The sequence below is a fragment of the Macrosteles quadrilineatus genome, unplaced genomic scaffold (assembly GCF_028750875.1).
Source record: "Macrosteles quadrilineatus isolate MER2022 unplaced genomic scaffold, UCM_ALF_1.0 Scaffold_9__3_contigs__length_116548681, whole genome shotgun sequence".
Lineage (NCBI taxonomy): Eukaryota > Metazoa > Arthropoda > Insecta > Hemiptera > Cicadellidae > Macrosteles > Macrosteles quadrilineatus.
The window spans coordinates 106,333,540-106,361,284 of record NW_026542602.1 but is presented as its reverse complement, the minus strand read 5'-3'; the positions used below and the strand labels follow the sequence as shown (position 1 = coordinate 106,361,284).

At 33.4% G+C, this 27,745-nt stretch overlaps 1 protein-coding gene across 10 annotated transcripts; it reads right to left on the bottom strand.

Moving 5' to 3' along the window:
• Nucleotides 1-171: 171 nt before the first annotated feature.
• Nucleotides 172-24,962, bottom strand: LOC129002503 (dual specificity mitogen-activated protein kinase kinase dSOR1-like). Of its 10 annotated transcripts, none has more exons than XM_054430350.1 (10): nt 24,498-24,962; nt 22,884-22,922; nt 13,839-13,931; nt 9,850-10,081; nt 8,936-9,048; nt 6,022-6,133; nt 5,566-5,742; nt 4,692-4,863; nt 2,857-3,026; nt 172-473 (listed from the first exon to the last, which is right to left on the bottom strand). In XM_054430350.1, exons 1-10 carry the CDS (start codon nt 24,590-24,592, stop codon nt 360-362), a joined length of 1,317 nt encoding a protein of 438 aa, XP_054286325.1. In that variant the 5' UTR covers nt 24,593-24,962; the 3' UTR covers nt 172-359. The 10 variants fall into 10 exon arrangements, with proteins under 10 accessions (XP_054286325.1, XP_054286327.1, XP_054286326.1 ...); XM_054430352.1 differs by having other exon boundaries at nt 9,850-10,075; nt 24,498-24,961; XM_054430351.1 differs by lacking the exon at nt 24,498-24,962 and adding an exon at nt 24,190-24,449.
• Between the last annotated feature and the right edge of the window lie 2,783 nt (nt 24,963-27,745).

The window sequence follows — 27,745 nt, the reverse complement described above, 5'->3', positions numbered from 1 at the left end:
CTGCATATCAAATATATCTTTATGGCTAGTGTATGAAACAGAATAGCCTACTAACAGGTTTTAAAGGACAGTTCAAAAATAGATTTATGCTTCAGTACACTTTTAGGTATTCTTCATTTGTGACACAATATTCATTCTATCACTTAGAGGTTTGAACATTTTTTCAAAATGTTTTCCTTTGCAGGATTATATTTTGGAACATGTTTACTCATTAACAAAACGTCACATCAAGTGATCTAAGATTAGAAGAAATTATTAATGACTTGTTCGTTGAATTACTCTAGTAAGTTTTCAAAATGAAATATTTAGGTTTATAATGCCAGGTTGGGGTCCAACTGAGAAGTCTAAGCTGTAGTGATTCAAGAAGGAGGGTTGGTACGCGTGGGAGTGGTAGGAGTCAAACCCATTGTTTTGCACACCCAACCAGCAATGTCGTTGTCATCACTTTCAGCTCGTCTTATCCATTCGTGGTTCTGTACAAACAAGAGTAAACCTGTGAGACACTGTGACAATTACAACCAGTTCTAACAAAACATTAAATTGTAACTTATTTAAGAGAGTTAGTAAATGTGTATGAGGTAAAAGCAGGGGCAAGTTTAAAGGCGGGAGGTGAAAATGGTCATTGAACTGCTCTCAACTCAATTTAACATTCATAAAACTAAATTTTGATTGCCAAAACAAACAATAAACTCTTTCAGTGAATTTCCCATTCAGGGAAGAAGTTATTTTATCTATCTATTGTAGCTAATTTTTAGAAACAAAGATCCAGCTTTTTAGGGGTTTACATTTGACTACAAACCGATAGCTCAATTAACACCCGGGTGCTTTATTGAAACCAATCCAAGATTAATAAGAGCATTAAATTTATGAGGAGTCTCATTCATTTTAAAACACCTTTTATTTTAATGCGATTTAAATGAGGGTGTCCAGCAAATGGGCTCGGCCAAATTTACGCAAATTTCCTTCCATTATTCCCGAGGCATTTTTTTGGGTAAATTTAGCAAAAGTTAATCAAATTGAATATTTTATTTGATATGCAATACAAACAAAAAGGGTGCACACCCTCAACAGATCATGACGCAGTAAACTTTAATTTAATCAATGCTGGTATTTAAATTACATATTAACAACATGCAATTTCCTCGTTGATATAATAACATATTCCACAGAAAACTACACTGTTAAGCTGTTAAGCAATATCACCTTTTTGCCAGCCTTAATGGATAGTTAGTTATAGCAATTTAAACATTATGTTTATCTTTATAACCTGTTCAGTACGAGCAAAACTCTTGTAAGATATGAGAAATTAGTAAAATACCATTTTAATAACATAAACAACACTGTTTGTACATGAAGGTTAAAGAATTTTCAAGGGCCAGTGGCGAGGGTAAAAAGGTATTTAGGCATGTTAGATTGGTCATTGGAATTGAATGAATCATCAATAATATTACAAAGCACTTGGGAGTTGGGAGATTTGCACGGAATTGTGGGTTAGGGGTGAGCTGGTGATTTGTTGCACCATTTTGATGGACGTCAAAAATTTTTTTATTTATTAAAATCACAATGATTAAATATGGTCTACACTAAGAAAGTAGGGTATTTGAAATTATTGTCATTTTCACTGAAAAAAATAACCAACATTTTTGTGTTTTGTACAATTGTACAACAGTTAGGCCTTAATGACGTCCTAATCAGAAAACAAAACCTATTCTCTCACTCTCTTTCACTATCTTGTCGAGCGATTCTAGACCTTCTGTTCTATTACGCCAATGGAGAGTGTAGTGCAAGTGACACACGATATTCACCCTTCTCATATTGGACATACGGTATATATTGGACGCACACAGTCTGGACAAACGCTGCAGTTCAAGCGATATTAGACCTTCCGTACGTTATCACACCACCGGCAAAAAGCCTCAAAATACTTCATAGAGTGTAGAACTAATGAACAATTATTACATTACATTCATACACTAGACATACAAAATTGATTTTAATTAAGAATAGACACAACATCTTTTGTCAACAGATGAAACTGTGAAATTATGTAAATAGTATGTTTAAATCGCTTTGTGGTTTTGTCACTTCCAACTTATACAAAATAAGTTTAGATACATTGACAAAATAAAATACAAATCACACATTATTGTTTTGGTTATTAACATATAATATATTTAAAATTACCTCTAAATCCCAGAAGTATTGAACATCCCTAAACAATAAGAACTTTAAAATAAAATTGCTTGTCTGAGTTATTTGTCAATCTAGACGAGCGTAGCAGACAGCCGAGACATTAGACCACAGATGTCACTAGACATAGAGTTTAGATTTGTTGTATTCACCCGTTGCGTCGTCGTCGTTCAGAAACCGAGCTCTGACGTAGTAGCCTGAATCCTAGTCCTGGGCTGGACAGCTTCGAGAAAATGGCTTTCGTAGCCTGTTGTCTTCGTAACATGCTGATTTAGAGCTTTTTACCCTAATAAATTTTTCCTGTTGGAGAAAAATTTTACACTCTGTTTAACCCTCAATAAATGTTGAACATTTAAAATAAAAAAATCTATCGCAGAAAAATTCTCGCACATTACTGCCATAATTACAGAATTTCTGTATAATTCTTGCATAGTGAAATGAAATGAAATGAAAATCCTTCTTTATTGAGGCGAACTTATGACCTCATGGTCCTTTCTTACAGTTAACCTCTAGTGCCAGGCGTCATAATAATCTTCGCTTTTTATGGGTTTCCCGGTCTCCAGACACCCTGTAAATCCTTGTTTTTTTTTTTTATTTGCTCTGCTGAAAATCCCCTTATCACTAATTAGACATAAACCTAGCAAAATCTATACTAAAGAAACTTACCATTAAGGTTTTGAGATCTGCCCGTTCCGCAGGGTTTTTCTTCAAACACCGATCTACAAAGTCTTTGAACTCGTCAGAGAAAATCCCTGAAGGCAGCTTGGGAGGAGGTTCATTGACAATGTAGTCCAACAACTCAAAAATGGCCATGGGGCGGGGCCCGTTTCCATTTGCTGAAACAAATTACATAGACTAAGACATTCTGACACTAACAAAATTAAACAGTTCCTAGTTCAATAAATTATTTGATTTTGTCATCCTTACTTCTAGAGGCTTGAGTTTCCAGTGAATCGTAACACTGCAGCTTTGCTGTGTGAGTACATGGTATGTCGATCACTAATCAATACAATCACAATTGCACATTTCCAACAATACTAGAGCTGCATTAACAGAATGTATTGTGATTTTACTGTCATCCATGTACAGTCTGTAAGTAATTTTTCTGGTTTAACTATTTTAAGAGATAGTTTATTGCCAAGTAGGGGTGTTGACACATCAAAAGTTCAGATTAAATTTGATTCAATGCATTGAGTCGCGATTTGATTCAGTGGTGATCAAAAACGATTCTATTCATATACGAAAAACGCCTGCAGAAAGTCAATGCAATACCTGCAATACAGGAGCGTGTTGTTGTTGCGTTTCCTTTGCGAAGGCGTTCTTATTTAATTAATTCTTTGCTTGTAAATATTGCTTTATAATTTTTTGTTTTGACATTGCAAATGATGAGAAGTTTTCTTAAGTGTAAGCAGTGTGAGAGCACAAGTCTGAAAAATTGTTACTTGATACTTAACTAGTATGTTTAATGTCTTAGACTGATAAATTTGGTATTTTTGTAGGTCTGCTATGTATACCTTGTGGTTTGTAGGTCTGATTCTATCCTCTCATTTTATCGATGTAAACTAATTATTGAAAGTTTCAGTATAAATCTTGCAAATGTTTTATTTACACCAAAACATATCTTTATTTGTAAAATCAATATTATAGAAATAGGTAACATGCTTAATAATATGATTCTGCAAGAAAAAAATATGAAATAGGCAAGTAAAGCAGCTCAATGACATTTCCAGCAATACATGTTCTTCTAATATGATTGAAAATAAATATTTGTTGTTGTTCACCTAAGATTCATATATGTCATATGTATGAATAGGCCTAATACCACATCAACAAAAATTTTCATTACACAAATGTGGTAAATTTTAATTAGCCTATTGTTATTTCACTCCAATGACAAGTACGGAAAAAAAGCTTCATTGCTTTGAATCAAGTTGCATCGATTCAAATGGAAAATTTTTGAATTGAATCGTTGCTTTGAATTGAACATTTTTTCCTGCTTCGCACACCCCTATTGCCAAGTCAAGGAAATTGAGGTCAATAAATGTTACACCTTATGTTGAATTATTTCAATAGGTTTTTATTTCAAAAAAAATTTAGGCTACATTAATCTTCAAGCAAATAAATGTATGCTAAAAGGTTAAGGATAGCAACTTCAGTTACTTTAAATTTCAATTTAAAATATATTTCAACATTTTCACTGAGGATGTGTCTATTCTCGATTCTGATGCAATGACTGGAGGTTATGATGATGTCTACACAGAATCTTTTAGCAATTGGGGAAGAAAATTATAATGTTTCCGTTACCGCAGGGGGTACTAAGACTTATGCCGTGACCGGCGGAGACAATGACGATGCGTTTCAACACTGTTTTATCATCAAACTGTTGTATTCATCAGTGCATGATGATTTCTATAACTATAGTAATCGGTACAATGACTAAAGCACAACAAAGTTCACAACAATCTCCAAAAATAGTTGAATGATAACAATAACAGCCTTACCTTGTGACGAAGGGTCACCCTCTCTGTTGCTGTTAGGTCCAAAGATGGCCGCCAGAGTCTTGGCGTCCGGAGGAGGAATGGGATACATGCCAATGGCCATCTCTACCAGAGACAGTCCTAGAGACCAGATGTCACTCTGTACTGAGTAGTGTGTGCCTTGTAGTCTCTCTGGCTGTGAACACAAAACAATCGTTCAATACCTACTTCTATAACACCATTTAATAACATTTATTCAAAATCAGAACATAGAAAAAATATTTATTTTATTTTTTTTATTGAAAAAATCTTATTGAAAACCACTCAAACCTGGGCTGAGCAATACAAAACTTATTTAAAAACTAGCGTTAAGAAAGCTTGATTGTGTGTTGAATTTTGTTTTGGATAGCAAAATCCATTTAATGTAACCAGAATTTTCATTCACTATGGCAAAAAACATTGGCTTTGCAGAGGACAATAGATATCAAGGGTAATAATTGCATTTATTGGCTATGTAGCTGAGGTGTTATATAGTGATCGCCTAAAAATCAAAAGGTTGCTGGTTAAATCCTGAGAAAAGTAAGTAGCTTTTTGATGGTTCGAAACTGGACCCAGGTGTCCTTGATCATTGGGCTATAAAAATACATAATGGCTGAAAAAACACTGTTAAAGCTACACAGATCATCTCACTCCATTTTAAACTAACCTTGTATTCATATTCAGCTTAAAATACACATCTAGATGTGCATCACTGTATTGAAGTAATGGTAATAACACTTAATATTATATTCAACATTTTAAAATTTTAGTTAAAATAAGGAATACAGCTTGTTAGGCTACATAAGATTCATTCCTAAGTTTAGATCATAGTTCAATACTCGACGTTGAACCAACTTACCGACATGTACGACCGTGTTCCTACAAAGCTGTTGGCCATCGAGTCGATAAGTTGACCCGAAACACCAAAATCGCAAATTTTAATCTCGCCAGCGCTGTTGACCAGAATGTTGCTAGGTTTGACATCTCTGTGCATGATCGCATGCTTGTCCCTCAAGTAGCTGAGGCCTTTCAACACCTAAAGGGAGAAATATCATTTGTTAACAAATTGTAAATTATAAATATTATCAAACACCCTGTCTGCATTGTAATAATATACGTCAATAGTACTTGTTGGACAATTTTGAGCATTGGGCAACCACTTCACATACAAAAAAATCACAAAACGTCCACAGTTGGTCTGGAGGGTAGTAAAAAGTAATAATCTCTTTTATTACAATTGAGAAAAGGGATTCTCCAAACATTTTGTCCTTACTACAAAATTACATGCTATAAATTATCTTAACAAATTACTTACTGCCGATGTAATAGTCCCCAAAATATTCTCAGGAATTCGTCCAGCTTTCTTCAATATTAGATCTAGTGAACCTCCGTCCATGTATTCCATACAGATACTGATTTCTCCATCACTACAACAGTGTTATGGGTGTGGTAAACGGTTTAAAAACTGGAAGTAAAATTGTATTTATGTTGTTACAAAATCTACAATATCTCAAGATTACACAAATATTACCCACCACTAACAATGTTTAGTGTGGGCATCACCAGTTGCAAGCTAGTTGGTTATTTTTTACTAAATCGATTAACTTTTTTAGAGAATCGAAAATACAATTCCCATCCTCATAGAACCAATACAAAACAGATATTCTAAGGCTGGTGCTGCTTCTTTCCTGGTTAAGCTCCCAAAGGGCAATCTAATCACTTACAAAATTGAATTATAAGAGTTTTAATTAAAACTCTATAATCATACGACTACTTCAGAATTCATCAGTATTTGTAGCGTCAGTGATCACCAACAAACAGTGGTGCAGAACCAGTCCAATAATGCCCACTCCTAGTACATAGCGTAACATCGTACATGTACAAATTATCCTACCGATATTATAACCTAGGTGAAACCCGTTGAAATTGACGGTTGCTTTATTTATTTATTTATTAAACATCATCACATTACATCAATTCTCTTGACAGGTGATTTGTCACAAAGTCTAATACTAATACTATACTACATTTTAAAATAAAATAGCTTACAAAAGAAATAAAGCAAATAATAAGCTACAAATCTATGGGATAAGCAATATCTTTCAAATATACTCATTTTCCAGATATTCTTCTAACGAGTAAAATGCCCTCTCCAAAAGGAATTTTTTTAAAGATAGTTTAAATTTAGAGAATGAGGCAATGTTTTTAATCCCAGTGGGTAATTTATTGTAAATTTTTGGCCCCATATAACTGAGGGGATACATGAAAGATTTTAAGTCTATGTTGAACTAGTTTTATAATATTTTTGAATCTTGTGTTATGTGGATGAGATTGTTGACAGTCCATGAATATGTCGAAATCACTTTTAACCATTAATGCCAATTTGTAAATATAAGAGCTAAAAAAAGTTAAAATTTTAAAATCTATTACTTATTTAATACGCAAGCAGGTTTTTTGTGACAATTACTCCTCCGAAACTACTGAACCGATTGACATGTTCTTGGTGTCATTGGAAAGAGCGTAACGTGAAGTTGTGCAGGAAACTTTCTTTTCAGGGAAATAATTAGAGGGTGAGGCCCTGGGGCCCTTTAAAGTTTCGTATTTCTCCATAAGATTAACATGGGAAACAAACATTGTTATGAAACTCCAGCTGTTGTCAGAAATTAAAAGTGAAAAGAACATATGTTAATTGTAAACAGTCAATAAGTTTGCTAATTTAACAGTTAGTTTGCCACAAACATTTACTTACTCGGTTGAAATGAAAAAGTTACTATTTGAATTTGGGTTGGCGTAATTATTACAATGGGAAAAAACGAGAGAGCCTGGATAAATTGATATACTAAAAAGAAAACTGAATTAACACTGTGCTGCATTTCTTAGTAATCATTGAAAGAGACGATTTGCAAACTATGGAAACATAGGAAAGTCATAGAACACCACCAAGGGGAAGAAATAGAAATAATGTGTGTTATAAACACTAAAAAACAAAATCAGCTTTCGAAAAATGATAAGATATTTACAAGAAATGTTGATTATATCGATCTGTTATGTACATCTTGAGTATTCCATAATCTTTGAGTCGAATCTTTTATAGTCATAAAAAAATATGACTGTTATTCGTTTTAAGATAACGCTTGTAATACTTAGCAATTGCTCGATTTCGAGCAACAGGGACACTAGTTAATAAATAAATCTTTACAATGAGTTCTACGGGAGACTCTGGCCATTAATCTTACAGCTCTTTTTTGGAGAATAAATATTTTTGTGGCCTGGCTTGATGAGCCCCATACAGTAATTCCATAATTCATAATCGATGAAAAATATGCGTGATATACTACTATTTGTGTTTCTAGATTAGTAGTATCCCAAATTATTGTGAGAACAAATGTTGCTGAGCGTAGTCTTTTTGATAGGTTTTTAATGTGTTTTTGCCAATTTAGTTGTGAATCGATTTCTATTCCCAAATAATTTATTGACTGTTGTGAATGAATTGTAGTTAAGTTTGTATTTACAATTATTTCTTGGTTAATATTGGATGCAGAAAACTGAATTAGTTGAGTTTTTGCCACATTCATGGACAGGCCATTTACTACAAACCAATCCCCAAGGAGTTGAAATTGCTTAGTTATTGAGGCTTGTATGAACTCACTGTTTTGTCCTGGGCAAATTAAAGCGGTATCATCTGCGTATTGAAAGGTGGACATCTTAGTAGCATTGCATAGATCATTAACATAAATAATAAATAAACAAGGGCCGAGAATGGAGCCCTGAGGAACTCCATTGGGGTTAATGTTTCACTCTGATTTATAATTTCTCTGCATTTTTTGTACAATAAGTCTTTGTTTTCGGGTCTTTAAAGACTTAAGTTGATTCACCTAACTGCGATGAATAGAGAGAAATAATAACAATTTTGAGCATATAGCATTGTTTAATGAGTAATAAATAAAAGTGAAAACAATCACTATTGCTTTGATTACAAAATATGGTTGATCATTCAATGAATAAAATATTTCTTTTAACGTACATCATCGGAGTTATTGTTAGTAAATTCAGTACTACAAATAATTTGTTTGATATTTCTCATCAATGATGGCGGCTTATTCTATCAAATTATTTTTTAGCTGAGCTATTGTTTTGTTTTCAAGATTGTAGATTGTAAATTTACATGATATATGGGCTTGCTATACCGAAATTTATAACAAGATTTATAAAGTGATAGGCCTACATACCTATAAAATGCTCCATAAAATCCTACTATGTGAGCGAAATTGCACTCATGAAGCACTTTCAGCTCTCGGATGATCTGTTTTTTGATTGCTGGCTTTACCTCCAGATGAATTAACTAGAGCAACAGAACAAGGTGAGGCTATAACAAACTAGTTGGCTATCATAAAAAATAAATATCGTATCTGTCTCCAAAGATCATGGATTTCGATGTTGATACACTGCAGCATACATTGTAAATTTCATTCATACACTTATGTTATATTCAATTAACTTAAAATTGTAATGCATGTAATTGTCATACAACAATAAATGCTTTAGTTTCATTATTATGTACGATATATTCTGATACAGAAATATTCTGATGCAGAAAATACTTCACATTTTCTAGAGTTAAGTTTTATCTGTATTTTCCTAATCTTAAGATAGCAGCTATGGTTATCGACAATTGTACGGGTTTTATGTTTAGGCACTCCACTATACAGTAGACTACTCTCAATCTACAACTTGCCTTTATAAATATGTTCAAAACAAAATCTTAATATATATTATTCACTACTTGGCTCTCAAATTGTCACTCCACATTTTTGTAGAGTGACAGGGAATCACTCTGTAGAAATCCTACACTAAGATGAAATTAATATTTTATGTTTTCTTAAGTATCTTGGTTGCTTTTAAGCCTCTGGACTCTAGTTGAACTGTACAAACTCTATCCCTTTCCAAACAAAACTCATAACAGACTGCTCTCATTCAAAAACTGTAAACCCGGAACCTTGCCTAAACTAGGAAAAGCCAAAACATCAGATGTTAATAGAAAGAAGTTAAAGAGTGAATACTTTTTCCATTTCCCGCATTGCCATCTACATGTTCAGCTCTTTCAGAAATGTGGCACTAACTGTTACAATGAGAGTCTACTCACTTTCCTAGCCATTATGAGTCCGCTAGGTATGTGCCGCACTTTCATCACTACTCCTCCGTTGCCGGCACCCAACTCCCCCAGCTTCTCCAGGTCGTCGTCCGTCAACTCTCCGATCTTCTCCTTCTGACAGAGGAAGAACTCCATCCTCTTCCTCTGTGTATCGTCCATCCCCAGCTCCTCTAGTCGCTCCTGGAGTATCTCGATGCTTGATTTGCCACAGAGAGAACTGTGCCTGTACATGTTAGCCACTCAACATTCCACATGAGAACTCGACAGATGCAGCTCTGGAAAGGCTTGTTAGACCAACAACTGAACTTAGTTTTAAAAAAACCATTTTCAAAACTTTAACCGACTTTTAAAACTGTTTCGTGTAACAGATAAAGGAGTTTGGTTGAATAATATTTACTTAAAGTTGAAAAAATAAAGAAAACTAACATGTTTAAACAAACTCAAAATTTATAATAAGGAAGAAAAATGTAAATATGGCTGTTAAAACTTGTATTATATGTACTGTGCTTTAAATGTAAAAAAATAATATTATTAAAATTATTTTCTGTGATTTTACAAATTTCAAAGACTCCATTCATAATCGTAAAAAGATTAATACTTCATGTATATGACTAATAAGTTGAGTTGATTTGGAGGAAAGGCAGAACTATTTATTCAGAAAGAATAAGATTATACATAATGGATTCTCTCCTAACACCACTCAAGCAAGGCCACACTAAAAAAAAACAGGCCGTAATGCTCGTCAAGCATGACGTCGCAATAGAAGATGGCAATGACATAATGTTTGCCGTTTGCGATCAGCTGCTTGTTTTAATCTTTTCTTGGAAAATAAATAAATACCTACGTCATTGCCGTCTTCTATCGTGACGTCATCCTTGACGAGCATTACGGCCTGTTTTTTAGTGTGGCCTTGCCTCAAGGAATATAGGAACTAATCTTTAAATGCTGGAATACATTTTCTTGCAAAATAAATGTACAATTTGCACATGCAATGTATAAGCCTCAAGTTATTCAAGAGGAAGACATTCTTTCCTTTGTTTGCACCCGCACTTCTCTGAAGCAGCAGTTTTGGTGATTCCAGAATGATTCCCTGAAATTCAATTATGATAATCTTACCAAAACTGACTTGTTCTTCAGAAGATGTTTACCTTTATAATAGTTTAAACAGCATGTCAACTCCTGAAACAATTTTAGTAACAGACACTTCATATTTCCTATTGAATAAAGGAAGATATTGTCTTATTTGTGAGAAAACATTTTGCACAAAACAATTTCAGCTCAATTTCTTTTGAAATTCAAGTGATTTGATGTGGTCATAAATTATATAGGCTTGGTTTTAAATAGTAATATATTACCATGAGACCTACTCAATAAGAGCTTATTTCCTTACCACACTACTGTTACGTTTACTATTATAAAAAAATCTATTTTAAATTAGTAAATAACAAAGCCTACAAACTAAACGTAAAAAAAAGTTAAATGTTGTTTTTAGTCGCAACCAACAGTTGTTTTAGCATACAATTTCTGTCAGTTAGGAAATATCTTATCAAACTGTGGCTATCACATCCTCGAGTTGAGATATTTTTAAACATATAACTTGTTTTTCACTCTTATTTTCAGGAAACAATAAAAGGAACAAAAACCAGCGTTACGGGTAAACTACAATTATTATAAAAATAATAGACAACCAGTCCTGAAGTAGAAGATATACAGGGTGATTGATATAAGTGTGCCAGCCATTTTATTCGAAAACTATAAGAGATATCAAAAAAAGTTAAATGGTAAGTGCTATGGATTTTCTATTTGAAAAATTGTAGTCAAGTCAAAAAAATTATTTTAGCCGCCATTTTTCCAATATGGCCGCCAACGTTGATTTTTCTTATGGAACACCCTGTATTTTATTACGTATTCTGGTAGAAAATGTAATTTTAAGACGATTTTATTCTTGTGATTTTTTTCATAAACCTAACCGTTTCAAAGATAATAATGGTTAAAGTTTTGAAATTTCTGCATGAGAAAGAGTTTCGATAAAGGCCTAAGCAAGCATGCCAGCTGTTTTGTTCGAAAACCATTCAAAATTTAACAATTTAAACCATTATTATCTTTGAAAAGGTTAGGTTTATGAAAAAAATCACAGGAATAAAGTCGTCTTAAAATTACATTTTCTACCGGAATACATCATAAAATACAGGGTGTTCCATAATAAAAATCAAAGTTGGCGGCCATATTGGATAAATGGCGACCAAAATAATTTTTTCGACTTGACTAAAATTTTTTAAATAAAAAATCCAAGGCACTTACCATTTAACTTTTTTTGATATCACTTATGGTTTTTGAATAAAACGGCTGGCACACTTATATCAATCACCCTGTATAAACATAATACCTAAGGCTATGCTTTATGATGATCAAAGTATAACACCTAGGTTAAGTGAATTGAACTGTTATTGATTAAATAACGGAACGTAAATAAAAGGAACGTCTTATAACACTTAAAACATATATTTACGCTTATGCTGTTACACACTCCAATATCAGACCCAATAGGCGAATGACAAGAATCTTCATTGGCGTCCCTACTTATACCCTATTGACTACCGGAAGCACCGGCCCATACATTTTTATAAGTACAACTGGAATCGAAATTTACTTGTTCATTAATCAACTTATTTCTATTTTTACATTTTCCTTATAAATATACAATTCTTCCCAAGCATTCATTACATATCCTTTTTTACACTTCTGTAAAATACATAGACTATCCTCCATTTTTCCTATTGAGTGGCCATTTTGTAACAGGTGTTGTGCGACATTTGATCTTTCCGGTTTGTTGTTCCTCCACGCAGATATGTGGTTTTTGAAGCAGTTAACGAAGCTCAGTCTGTCCAATGTAGAAGCGATCACAATCGTTACAATTGATTTTATAGATTAGATTTTATAGGGTATAAGTAGGGACGCCATTCAAGATTCTTGTCATTCGCCTATTATTGGGTCTAATGATGATTGGAGTGTCCAATCGAAATCGATCACCACTTACCATCTTTTTTGTATATTTACCATCTTGTGAGTATAGGCCTAAGCGTAAATATATGTTTAAGTGTTATAAGACATTTCTTTTATTTGCTTTCTGTAAATTTAATAACACGTACAATGCTGATCAAGAAGTTATTGAATAAAAAACCAATACAAATTGACTGTCTAATATCCAGTGCTAGTTCCTATTCTACAAGATTACCTAAGCTAGGCCTAACATTATAGAGCATTCTGCCTTATATACACTTATAACTTTCCCATTTTTGCATCTGCTTGCTGCTCAAATTTCATTATGCGAGTGGTAATTTTCAAGGATGTGATAAATGTGTAATTTATAAGTAGATGAGCTCTTTTCGCTACAAACAAAAAATGTATAATCATATAAAACAAATTAAATGTAAATACCCTATGGACAACGATTTTCTTTTTTCCTTGCCTGCTTACAATGGCAAAAAATATATCTAATAGATCCCAAAGCTTATGTTTTTGACTCAAGTCTGAAAAGAATTGCATCAAAATATTTACTTTTTTGTTTCTATATTTTGTATTTTGTAATTGCCTTACGTTAAACAACATATCTCCAGAAGACTAGGTTAACAATTTTATGGAATTTTGTCCTTGAAATAAATAAATATACAAATAGAATTTGTAGATCAATATTTTACATTTCCAATTTATTTAAAATAACAAAATATTGGAAAAGAAAAATATTGTTGCATAGGGCCTGATTTAAAACCTACGACATTTAAAGAGAATGTCTATCTATGTAACTGTGTAATGTTTAGGGGACTCACTTATACACTCCCTGCTTTGTTGTTTTTTTAAGGAATGTTAACATGTAGCTTTACAACAGTAAAACTATAAAATTCATCTATATGCCTCATTAATATAGACAACAATACGACAATGAGTCTTAAAACGAATGATTGAGTTGTGTTGTTCCTAACCTATTTATTGGTGGTGGCTTGACCGATACGGACTCACTAAAGGCGGTGTTTCGTGGCGTCAGATTCAACTGAGGCTTGCCACGGGGTGACCATCTACGGACAAGAATCAACACAACTTAGACACTCACTGCTGAACCTCCTCACACATTCACAGTTGTTCTACATTTAAATATGCACCCATTGTATAATACAAACTAACTAATACAATAAAACTTTCATTTCAAACTATCAAAAGCCCTTCCAGCAATGAATATATTTTTGTTGTAATTTTCTAAAACCTCTGTCTATTTTCTTGAGTAAAACTTTTGTGCCAGTTTATTATTATTGTAATATCAGAGTTATAAGTTTCAAGTGGCTGCAGATAATTTGTGAATAAGCCTAAATTTATTCAGCTAAAATGAATGCATAATGGCACTCAAGACTGGACAAAATAAGTTTGTTTTTAAGAAAAAACATTTGTCACTTTGCTAGCCAAGCTTTATGTGACTTACCACTAGATCTTTCTATGTCACATTTAACAGCTAAATGTCAAGGGTTCACAGTAGTACAGAATCTGTTTGTTATTAAATAATGCAAGCAATAGAGTCTAACTTTTCAACAAGATATAACATCCACATCATTAATTTCTTTGTGTAACGACTCAGAAAGATTTGATAGTTAAAATTTCAGTATTTAAGATCTAGCTGTATTATACAATTGGTAACATGTTTCCTTAACAAAAACAAGGGTAGGGTATTCCTTTGTTATTTTTCTTCCATCTAATATTAAACTTTGGTTTACTGTTGTTTGAAACAAAACTTTTAAAGACAACAATATTTCAAAACAAGTAGCCTAGGCTAAAGAGGAAAATAACGGTATTAGGAAATATTTTTAAATCAATGAACAACTGTGAATAACAAATCTAATCGTTCAATCCAATATTTCAATACAAGTTTACAATGAATATTTTATAATTTTGTTTTTTGTACCTGGATTCAAGACTTAATAAAACAAATTTTAAAGGTTTTCAGGTGGTTAAATTTAAAAGTATCACAGAAACATTTTTTGACAAAAGTACGGAAAATTTTGACTTAACCAGAAAAATAGGGGCAGGACTGTTCTAGATGACCTAGTTTCTGGATAAAAAATTCCTTAGAATGTAAGTTTAGCAGTTGACAGGATTATCTTTGTGACAATCATAGCTGATCACTGGAGAAGGAACAAGTATTTGTATCAACGTTCCAACTTAGCAGAGTGTTTCAAGTCACAATCAGTCTAGTATAATGAAAGTCCACCACCTAACTTGTTCCCTGCTAGAATCCCTTTGGCAGTACGGTCGGAAATGTCCTCGGCGCGCTAGTGAATCAGCGAACGCAATAGCATTAAAATATTTCAGTCTTGACAGCGGTGGTGATGGTGCTGTGTTACCCCGAGAGTGAAAGTAGTGCACTGAAAAACTCACAGATAGCAACACTACCTGGATCCGTTGCCAGTGTCTTTGTAATGTGGCTCGGAAGTGGGGTCTTGCTCGGAGAGAGAGAATCCCTGAAAATGGGACAAAAAACGTTGCCAGACGGGTTTTACGGGAAATTTTATTACAAAGTTAAAGTAAAGGACCGGCACAACATAGCTGACATAGTTTAGTTGATCCCCGATAAATGCGGAGGTCACAATAGACCAACTTGTATAACACTGCACCGTTACTCCGACTGTAGTTGTATGCACACTGTGCCGATCGGAGTCGTCAGCAGCAAACGTGTTAACAATACTTTTCTGTAACATACCTCTTAATAAAACTTTTCTTCAATATAATGCGTCTGACTAGGTACAAGAATTAATTTGTGTTTGTAATAATTACATTTCTAACTAGCCATCTTTCATCAGATTCTGAGCATAACTAAATTTTTTCACTGTGGTTGTGTTGTAGACAACAAATTTTGTAACTACTCATAGAACCAAGTACATTGAACCAAAACAATGATTAAATTATTTACTTTGGTATAGGCCAATTGTAATCCACCAAGTATATAAAATTCATGTTATTCAGGTCAAAAATGGAAGTATCTTTTCCTTTAGTTCACGATATAAAACCAAGCATACGCAGAAATGGAATTAACAAATTTAATGTAGATGAAGCCTTGAATCCAGATAGTTCAAAGGGGACAACAAACATTTTGTCAGTGTGTTTCAATGTGTAAGCACATTTCATTCTTGGGATTAGGTTTGTTTGAACAGATTTATTAATAATTTTAAACATTGAGCTAAACACTACTATGGTTAATATATATACTGTGTTAGTGTTTGTTTAACCTCCATTTTTGTTAAACACTACAAATACCTTGATTAATAAACAAACCAACTTTGACCAGAATAATACCCTCAACACTAAGTAAATGTAACTAGCAAGACTTGACAACGAGGGTTATTTTGATGAGGTATTTTTAAGCTACAAACTACAAACAAATGTGTACATTTTTGCCTTATGGATTTTGTTAGGAGGTTCAACAGCAAGCCAAAATAATTGGAAGCAAAACAAAATAAAAATCTAACATTTTCCATGCACTACAAAAGAAAAGTAAACATAAGGTAAAAAAAACTGTTTTGAAAAAGATTACAGGGAAATGTGTTTCTGATAAAGCTGGTTAAAATTGAACGTTCGCACCAATGTTCTACTGCCAAGTCATTTCCTAATTGGATCATTTAACGGACGGATGGATCACAAACCAGTAGGCCAACAGTAGAACTTAGTTTAAAAGAAATGGGTGTTTGGTACTTGATTAAAACATGTTAAATACAAATAGTATTCAAGCATATAATTTTTGTATTCTAAAAATTTTTCAAGGGATTTTCGATGCTTTCCCTTTTTTGTAGCTTTAATAAGATTTTCTTTGAGAGAATAAGTTCTATTTCGACATTAAGATTGAGTTAAATAGGAGTGATGTGCTATTTACCTACATAATGAAACTATCAAATCAATTGCTTCTTGATCTACCGATATATGATATTTATCAGGCGTTATCAGATTATTTAAATGTGGTTTATAGTTCATAGAGTTCTGATAACATACCTTTTCCTACATAAATATGGATATAGTGAAGAATAGTAAAAATCATTTGATCCACCTGAACCTTAAAATTAGGCCTTAAAGCCGGTTTTCCTAGGCGCGGAAGCGGAGCGCAGACTCCTCTTGTGTTAGGTAATTTAATGTTACTTTTTCCTAGAAGTGGAGCGGAATGACATGTTTATCCGCTTCTCCACTCTCCGCGCTTCTCTTCAGCTTCTAGGAAAACTCGGCTTAATGTGAATTGTAGTAGAAACATCGCCATAAAATTATTCTCATTTTCACCAAGATCTGTTACTGAAGTAATTATCTCTGTTTTTTTAATCTTGCCAAGATTTTTTGGAACCCAATATTGACACTAAGAATTTCTAATAGTTTTTCTCCTATTTTATTTTGTTTTTCAAAGTGGTGGATTATAGCACAGACTATAGACCAATTAATGGGTCTATTGTCTGTGATTATAGGCACCATCAACACTTGATTTTAATTTTAACATTTTAACTATAAAAGAGACACTATAAAGTGAATGAATTTTGGTAGGTAATAAAAAGGAGTATCCCCTGCCACAGCAAACCTGCAGACTAAGCGAATTTCCAATTGCCTGATTTGATGTTCACTTAGCCTAAATATTATTTAAAATTAAAAAACATTAGGTTAAATGAGTACCTAGGTTTGCTGCTACAGGGAAGGTAAAGATTGTGTTAATTAGTAAAATATAATAGCTTAATATAAAATAAATAAATGAATGAATGAATGAAAATTTATCATGTTTGATCAAAATATATCCATAAAAGGAGCAAACTACAAGAGTTTACTTATTCTCCAAAAGAATACAGTACCTAACATGGAAATTTTAAGTTTACAATTTTTTGAATAATCTCCGTAACCTAATAATTGTACAAAAACACTTTATAATACCCTATACCTTATTATGTGTTTTTTAAGCTCTACAAAATTGTCTGGAGAGAAATTGAGAAATTTTTTGTTTTTATGGTCAAAAATGGGAAAAAACATTGTTCCCATGGCCCGATTGTGCTGGTTCGAGAACTCATTCAAGTTCATTCCGCCATACACCTTCAAGCCAAATTTCATCAAAATCGGACAAAAATTACTCGTTATCACGTTCTCGGACATATATATAATTATATAGGTACATATATAAAAATTTCAACGAATAGTGTTTTTGGCCCCTAGGTACATCAAAATGAAAAAGTAAATCGGCCCCGGGCCTAGGTCTTACCGAGCCACCTACGGTAATAGCTACCACCCTATAGGGAAATTCACTAATATTTTACAAAATTACAGATGTTTCATAATATAGTTTTTCAGTCACGGACACTCAAGTTTTGTTGTCAAAATGTTCTAAACCAACATAAGTAACTAACTAAACTTGCTGTAACATTTTAAAATTCTGTTTGGTATCCCCCACAAGCCTTTTCTTTTATCAAGCGGAATTACTCTAATTAAAATTAAAATTACAATGATAATTATTACGTATGAAATTAACTTTAATACATCACATTTTGCTAAAGGGGGTAGTATTCCAGTAGGGGACACGGCTCCCATTATTGGTTAGTTGGCAGATTTCGTGACAAAACATTTCACCTGGGCGGGGGGTGGGGTGGTTTTTTGGGGGTTAGTATTTCGCATCCTCAATTTAACCAACCCAAGTTTAGCGAGTCAAAGCTTCATTCACAACTAACTTATGGGACATTTTACAACCAAACCAGATAAATAGCATTCACATTGTCATAATAAAATTAGCCTATTTTACTACCTGCCACAGTATGATATATAATTTCTGGACAACTGTTGAGAATAAAGCTACACTCCTTGACGATACAATAACTTAGTATCACACACAGTATACAATTTGTGTGTGTATGGTTCCCCATACAAATTTTATAATCACTTCTTGAAAATGTTAGATATTATTTTTTGGGATTTTTATGTACGGTATTGTTTTTTTGTTTTATTTCTGGCAGTGTCATTATCAATTATCATTGCCTCATCATTTGACGTAGGTATGCCAGCCACAAACACTGCTCAGAAGTATTTATTTGCAATGATTTCCACACAAAACTTTTAAATTTGAAACATGATAGGCTTCACATCATCTGAAAGTTTTCACTTCATTTTCACTTATAACTTTACCGTACTTCTTTAGTGTCAATTTTACAGTAATGACTTGGTTTGAAAAAAAAACAATCATATTTTACTTGCAGTCCACATTTTTGGGAACCCTGTGTGATATTATGGTTAAAATTGATAATTCCCAGAACCATGAAATGAGCTATGAAGCAACTATGACAAGACAGCTAGGTAGACAAATGAATTGGTGGCAGGTTAACACTTATGATCTGGAATGGCACAACCATGATTAGTTCTACAATCATTCTCTTTGACCACGAAATCTGCTCGTTTTACATTTCTGAACAAGGCGAAGATTTAAAATATTCTTTAATCCTGCTTATTTTCATAAGCTATCTGTCAGAGGTCGCAAAATTTAGTATAGATGAACATAGTCAAAAAATATGCACAGAACTTTAAATTCTAACAAATAAAAAATTAGAGAAAACATGAGTAATATATTGCAAAAGTACGTACAAATGTAAAAGTACACATGACCAAAAATGCTCTTTTAAATTTCTTACAAATAAGAATAAAGATAGGCTATAGTCTTGAAGATAAGATCCTTCAAAAATGACATACTGTAACAGTATGATTACCGGTTGAAAGTAGAAGCACAGAAAACATACTACTATAACCCAGAATGCCAACCGCATGGTAAAAAGCGTTAAGTACTTTCTTTGCCTGTCAATTCGTAGGCAGCGCCACCAGCGTTGCTATGCTGAGTGCATTGCAACGCTGGTGGCGCTGCCTACGAACTGACAGGCAAAGCTCTCTCTAAGTACTTAACGCTTTTTCCATGCGGTTGGCATTCTGGGTTATAGTAGTATGTTTTCTGTGGTAGAAGGTTGGAAGTTTAAAATTATTGAATACAAAACCATTCTGTTTTACTTACAGACAAAAATATTGAATTATTATTTGATTTTTGAAAATATCAGAATTTAATTTAAGATGTGGATAATTAGGTGCAATTAATTAATTCAAACATAATCCTATCCTGATTTTTGTTTTCATATTGGAAGACACAAATGTCTTAGCATCTAATTCACGGTAAACTACAAGATTAAAAAAGTATTCTATAAAAATCCAAATTCTGGCTTTTATATTAATTTTATATGGCTTTTAAAAAAATATATAGGTATGTAATAAGATCAAACATCAAGCAAACAAGTTGTTTCCATTAGTAATACTCTAACAGAGAGCAAAAAGTGTCAAAAGCTCTCGTTGACTTGTGTTTTATTACACAACTACAACCATCCTAAAAACATAAAATATATAAAACTAGTCTGAGGGTTTCAGCTCGTTTTTTGTTCCTGTTGATTTATACAGCATATATAATTACAAGGTTTGTAATTTGTGGTTAACTCAACCACAATTTTCTAATATTTCATTAAGGTGGTACAGACTACACACCTCATGATGGAGAGATTTTAGTATAGCATAAATCACACATGTTAATATTTTACAAATGTACATTTGATTAAGCGATTGATTACCGTACCAATACTTAAAACGGGGTTTAACAACTTGGAGTGCTGATGAGAACAAAAGGCGGAATTTGTGGTCAAAGAGTTTAGGATGAACTACTTTATAATGAAGCAGAGCACAGAAAGCATCGGATCAGGTAATGAGACAGCTAATACAATACGGATCTTTGAATAGACACTAGGATCATTCCAGTGCACTAAGCCATGGCTAATTTGTTCATATCACTTGTTGACAGGGCAGTTTTTCTTCTATGTAACATGAGTCAAAAGTCATGTAGGCCTACAGAGCTGTGACGTAATGGTTTTGTCTTAAAATTTAAAGTACGTACAAACAAGTAAGGGTACTTTCCTGTTAAGGGAACATTCATTATTATCAATGATTTCTTTTCGATATATCGATATTTTTGTTTTCTTTGACGATCCATATTCCATCTGTTTTAATATCTTCAAACACATTTAAATTTACAGACAAACAGACATAGCAAATATGACTAAAAGTTATACTTGGTTCAATAACCGAGTTATTGAGTTATAGCTTGTATTAGAGAATAGGAACTAATCTTGTTTAGGTAAAAATAATAGCCATATATTGGATCAAGAAATGAAACTATTCTAAACCAACCTAACATAACTTCATAACTAACCAAACTTTCTGTAGGCTAAGTTACCGTTTCAAAATTCTGTTTCATTACAGGAAAGGCATATGGGGAATAGGCTATAGAACGGAATTTTGAAATGTTACAGCAAGTTTGGTTAGTTAGGTCAGTTTAGAACAATTTCATTTCAATATAATATTTTTTTATTGTTTGTTGATCAAATCAAATTAAATAATTTTATTGAGCTTAAATTGACAATAGGCCTACATATTGCATTAGCTAAGTCATGGTACAAATGTAGGCCTACAGTATTAAAATTTATAAAGTTTTTCTTGATAGGCCTACTGAACAATATTTATCGTAGTTGTCAGCTGATAAGTTTCAATTTATTAATATCGATATATTGAATAAAAAATAAATTATCGATAGGCCTATATTTAAAAGAAATCATTGATAATAATGAATGTTCCCTTTAACGGGAAAGCACCCAATTATGTTACTGGTGTATGTCACAGATATCCGAGATGTTTTGATTGTGAGTTTCCTTGATAAAGCTGGAAGGTGTTTTTTTATTTTTTTTTTTAGAGGGGAGGGGAGTAGAAAGGTTGTTTTGTTGCTATAACAACCCTTAAGAAAGAGCATTTCTAAAGGTTAGCAATATAGGCTCTCCTATTAATATCACAGAACAAAATTTAAGGGTATTAATTTTGATAGGCCTACTAATATTTTGAAAGAATAGTTATGAAGTAACTTACAGTAGATTTATTTTTCTTAAAAGAGTTAAAAAGAAATATTAACTCGGCTATTGAAGTTAGGCCAAATTACCAAAAAAGGTTTAGTAGTCTATCTAAAATACTACCTAACAGTGAAAAAAATTCATGAGGAGCCTCGACAATACATGAAGAATATAATTTGGTCCAAAAACCTGGAATGATTAGGTAGAGTATTTTTTATTGAGAATTTTATTTTAAAAAAAGACAGTGCTGTCTAATTTTAAAGTTTTTCAATAAACGACACCCTACCTACCTAATCATTCCAGATTTTTGTGGCAAATCAAGTTTAGACACTTACCTAAAATTAATCATGTACAAATTAGGCCTAAATAACTATTGGTCTCAAACTAACCAATTACTTAGCTTACGGTAGTCATTTTTGTTCCCTTCATCGGCATTAGTTCCTATAGCTCGCTTTAGTAGACACGCCAATGAAATTTTAAATCATAAAAAGAAACATCCAATTAAATAAGCCCTATAAGTTAAGTATTTTTGGTAAAAATCCCATAATTAGTCAAACTAACAGACATTAAGTTAAGTTAATTTCAAGTCACCCTAATCAAAATTTATATAAATGTTAGACCAAACAATGAATGACAGTAAACCCAGAATAAGATGCATGCCTATTTTATTAAAAAATCCCCAACTAATTATAGTCGACCATAATTTATACCTACATAATTTGCCTCCTGGATTGATTTATTGACATAAAATAAGGTTATGTTATCTTAAGTAAGTCAACTTAGCCAAACGTAGATGTGGGCAAGCCTACATCTACGGTAGACAAAGAATAAGAAGAATTAACCAGTTATTTAATTAATTGGAAAAATTGGAAAGAAAAGGTTAAAAGAAGAACTATTAGGGGTCAATGATCGATTAGACACAAAATGGTATGCTCTGTTGAACCTACATAGAATATGAAGGAAAACAGATCAACATGTAAGAACCCAAGAGATATGAAGGTCAACAATGATATTATAAATTAGCCACAGTGAGCTACTGAAAGGTGTTGGAGATACCTTTTAGCACCGGCTGACACTGGTTCATTATTCTGCTTCCTAAAATATAAAAAGTTTAGGTTAGAATACACTGCGTTCGGGCTAATCCAAGACAGAAATTAAAAAGGAATCACTTTCAAAAGAAACAAAATAAATACCGTTAACTTAACTTGTTTATATTAATTCAATTTAAAATAACTTACTGAGAACTAGTAAGTAGGCCTATGCCTATTTAGCTGACATCTATAGATTTTCTCCATCACATGTAGGCCCAGCTAAGTCCTACAATTTTTACTTCTCATTTAAAACTGGATCAATATAAACAAGCCCATAAGTTACAAAAATGTTATTAAGCCTTAAAAATAATAAAACTTACCCTAAGTTTACCTATACTTACTTTCCTTATCATAAACAAAATATAACTAAACCATGTTATTGTCAAATAAAAATACGATAAGCTTATTTAAGTTAACAACTTCTGTCATAAAGAATAGTCTAGTTGACTTACAAAGTAACACTTGACCTGTGCTTAACACTTATACCAAAACCCCGGTCTGGCAGACCCACGGGAATTTTCATAAACACATGTTGGCAACACTGTTTACTTGGGGGATTCAATTCCCCTAATAGGCCTACCTTGCCCCCTTTTCCTCCCCTACCTGTTGATATAGGCCTAACTTATTGTTTGTTCATTTTCCTTGGGTGCCATGACCTTGACAGGGTTGTCTGCTCATAACATGCCCGTCTCAAAGCCCAGCGTTAATGTTTTTTTAAAGCGGGGTCTCAGTTTGTGTGTTTCTAAGCGGGTCCATTATTTTCAAATGGGGTCTCACAGACCAGGGGTTTCGGTTAGCGTCAGCCTGGGTAGGGTTTCAGTATTAGTGGTAAAGGCTGCACTTTTCTTTACGTCCTCTACACTCATTTGAATGAAAATATCGATCGATATATCGATTGTTCGATAAGTTATATCGTTTGGTTAATTAGGTAAGGTTAACCTAACCTAACTAACCAAACGATATATCGAATGAAACAATCGAACAATCGATAGTTTCATTGGAATGAGTGTAGGACGTAAAGTAAAGTGCAGCCGTAGTAAATCTAAACTTATGACCTAAAATGAGTTTAACGTTTAAAACTGTAATCTCTGGGACTGTAAATGACAAAGTTAGTTTAGACTGAGGTCGACAGTTAGTTGTTGTACCAGTAGGCTAAATTGTGAGACTTAGCAGTTACAGGCTAAGCTAAAACGGAAATTAAACATCACTGGATTAATGGAAAATTAGGCTCTCAGAATAATGGTTTTTATAACAGAAACAATATTACTTACTCCATATCAATAGCAACTGATGCAGAAGGTGATACAACGTCAACTTGCTCAATCGATCCCGGAGGTAATGTCAGGTTTAATTTATTTTTTGGCATGATTCAATAAATCATCACAGGAGGGTGGACACCATAGGCGCTGAGGGATATCATCTAAGTCCGTCAGGCTTAGGCTTGAATGGCCTAGCCTTAACTGATTCTCAATATCTGACACTACACTACGTACTTGACAAAAATTCTGTTAACCTTATTCCATTACCAGGACACAATTTAATTTTATTAGTCTGTTACTATACAAAGATAACTACTTACTCGGTATCAATAGCTACTGTTGCAGAAGGTGAAACAACATTAACTGTATCAACTGATCCCGGAGGTAATGTGAGGTTTAATTTATTTTTTGACATGATTCAATGTATGGACACAGAAGGGTGGTCACCAAGGCCGATGAGGGATATCATTTAGTTTTTAAGGGCTTAGGCTTCAAATGCCTAGCCTGCTTAGAGCTCGAAGATCGTCTGCGGTGATTGGTTATAATGTTTCTTTGGAAATTAATAGGCCTATATTTATTACACACTGATGTCTTCAATTTGTCCTCCTTCTACAAGCGATCAGTTGTCATGTAGGCTAATCCTACTTCAAATCAGACGATAAGAAAGCGCAAGTGCCAGATTGATTTACAAAATAACACCTAGACAGTTTATAAAACTTCCTAAAGGGGGAACTAATTTGAAGTCTGTTGTTGAGTACCACACAATATGTTTTCACTGATAAAACATCACTTGCACACTTTGGGCTTGGGCTGACAGTATCAATATGACGTTTCGACGTTTCGTTTAACGCAAAGGCAAAAGCTAGCCAAACGCTGATTGATTGGCTGGCGGACGAGACGACGACGACGACACACAACAAAACGAACTGAACTGAACTGAGAACGAGAACAGAACAGAACAGTCAACAGAGAACTAGGTGAGTGGGGTGTTTGGAATGGGCACACGGAAGGGACTAAGGCTTAAGGTGTAGTGACGTCATATCTCTAGTGGCTAATGTATTCTCTTGAGGCAACACGATTACCGTAACGAAACGATGTGATTTCAGCGGCGTTCGTGGCATAGTTGGTAACGTCACGGATTGAGGTTCAGGAGGTCCCGGGTTCGAATCCCGCTGGCAGCACTAACTTTTTGTCAACAAATTTTTCATATCAGCAAGTTTGGTTGGTTAGGTTAGGTTAGGTTATGACAGTTTAATTTTATAATACTAAATTTTAAAATTAGTTTTATAACTAATTAAAAATTAGAAGTAATCATTAATTAGATTTTTATATTATATAGTTTTTATATTATCAGCAAGTCTGGTTGGTTAGGTTATGTTATGACAGTTTAATTTTAAAAATTAAAAATTAATTTTATAATTTTAAAACAATATTTTATAATTAAAAAGTTAATTTTATAACTAAAAATTAAAAAAAAATAATTTAAATTTTGTCAAATTAGCAGTTCTAGCGGCGAACGCTGACACTACAGGATATGTTAGCCTTAGTCCCTCCCGTGTGCCCCAAGGAAAAAATGTGGTTCGGATTCCACTATAAACTGTAGGTCCCTTAGTCGCCATTAGCTGTATGGGCTATTAATTAACAGCTGTGTCTAAGGAATATGTCGGCCTTAGTCACTAACAAGACTACAAGATCGCGCCACTCATCTCCATTCCTACTTGGCTTAAAATACCACATTTTTTCCTTGGGGAGAGTGTTGTACCTTTGACCATCTTGTACCTTTGACCACCGGTCATATAGTGAAATCTAGAGGCTGAATAGGGAAGCTAATGAAACTAGTTCATAGATCAGCCACCAGAGGACAACTTCACCTTGCATTCTTGCATTGGAGATTGAAAACTGTGTTTGTTGGAAGATATTTTAGTTTATAATCATTTTTGCTACTGAAAAGTAAAAATTTGTTGACTTATTGTTTGTTTTATAAAATGTATATTTTTCTACTAATAGAAGTGAAAGTGAGGGGTTATTATTTTATGGTTATCCTCTAACTTCTCTTGGATGTTTGAAACTGATATTCATCACATATCTTTTGAGAATATCCTTAAATATAATACGTGAAGGCGATTTTTGAAAACACTACTCCTCCGTTAATAATGGACGGATTTTTACAAACGACGTGTCAAAATAAAGTATTTTTTGTGTGGACGCCCCCTTTCACCAATTCATGTAATAAAAATCCTCGGGCTTTGCCCCACAGGCCATCAAAGTTGGATTTTCTCCCATAAGATTAACATGGGGGAATTTAAATATTTAATTGGAAACTTTGTCCCCACTAATTTGAGAGAACGGCTGGGCGTAGAAACTTGGTAGAGGTGTCCAAAGAAAGGTCTTGGTCTGTAGATGAGATATCAAAAGAAAAACGGTACTTCAGTATTTAACGGAGGCCACATTTTGTCAGCGCGCTGCGGCGGTTATGTTAGGTTGGGTTATCATAATAGAAAGTATCGTTCGGTTCATAACGAAGCGAGGAAAGTCCTACACACATAATATTTACGATAACCCAACCTAACATAACCGCCGCAGCGCGCTGACAAAATGTGGCCTCCGTTTAATACTGAAGTACCAGAAAAACTAAGCAAAATCCCTTAGGGCTCTGCCCCAGAAGCCTTTAAAGATCCCTCCACAGAGTTGTTTACATTTTGGCCATGAGAATAATACTTTTTAATAAAACAGCTGTTCATTTTTAAATTGTATTTCAAACCACACATATTTATTGGGTTACTGAATTGTACCAAATAAGTATTTGCAATGTTATTTTCTGATTTTAAAATTAATTTTCCTTTTTATCATGTCATGTTTTGCAATATAACGTTCTATTACGAAATCAGTGGAAAATCCTTTGATAACAGAAATTCTTAAATTATTTCTTATTGAACTATCTTATATCTATTGTACGGGTTGGTGTCTGCCTTTTTCACCACTTTTGCCTAAATTTTATCATATTATTCTACACATATCAAATATTCATGTAGAAATATCTGCTCTTATCGTGTCTAATAAAATCCAAACATAGAAACATTGCCTAAAATGGTACCCATCTTGACAAATTATTTGCACCTGCCTATATTACGGACTTTGGCGCACTGGGTTGGTAACATTATTGAAAATAACACGACATTTTGGCTGTAAAATATGGTACAAAGAGAAAATACTATTTTAGGAGCTACTGCCATGACAGAATTAAAGGTCATATTCCTTTTAAACTAGACCTCATAATCCTTTATAAGATACGTTGATTTACAATGTAAACGTCAATATATACGCAACAGCCAATTTACAGTATTTTTTCTTTTTGGAAATGTCCCATTGCTATGTCATTTGCATTATTTGTTGCCAATGAAGCCGCAAGACCATATAAACTAGGAGGTCCCTAACAGTTTAAGAATAAAAGCCAACTTCACTTCAAGTATTCCACTACACCTATCATTCCGTAGAGAGATTATATTGACAACTTTATGTTATTGATAAGGCTGAGACAACTAACTGACATCCCCCATGTCAAGGAATT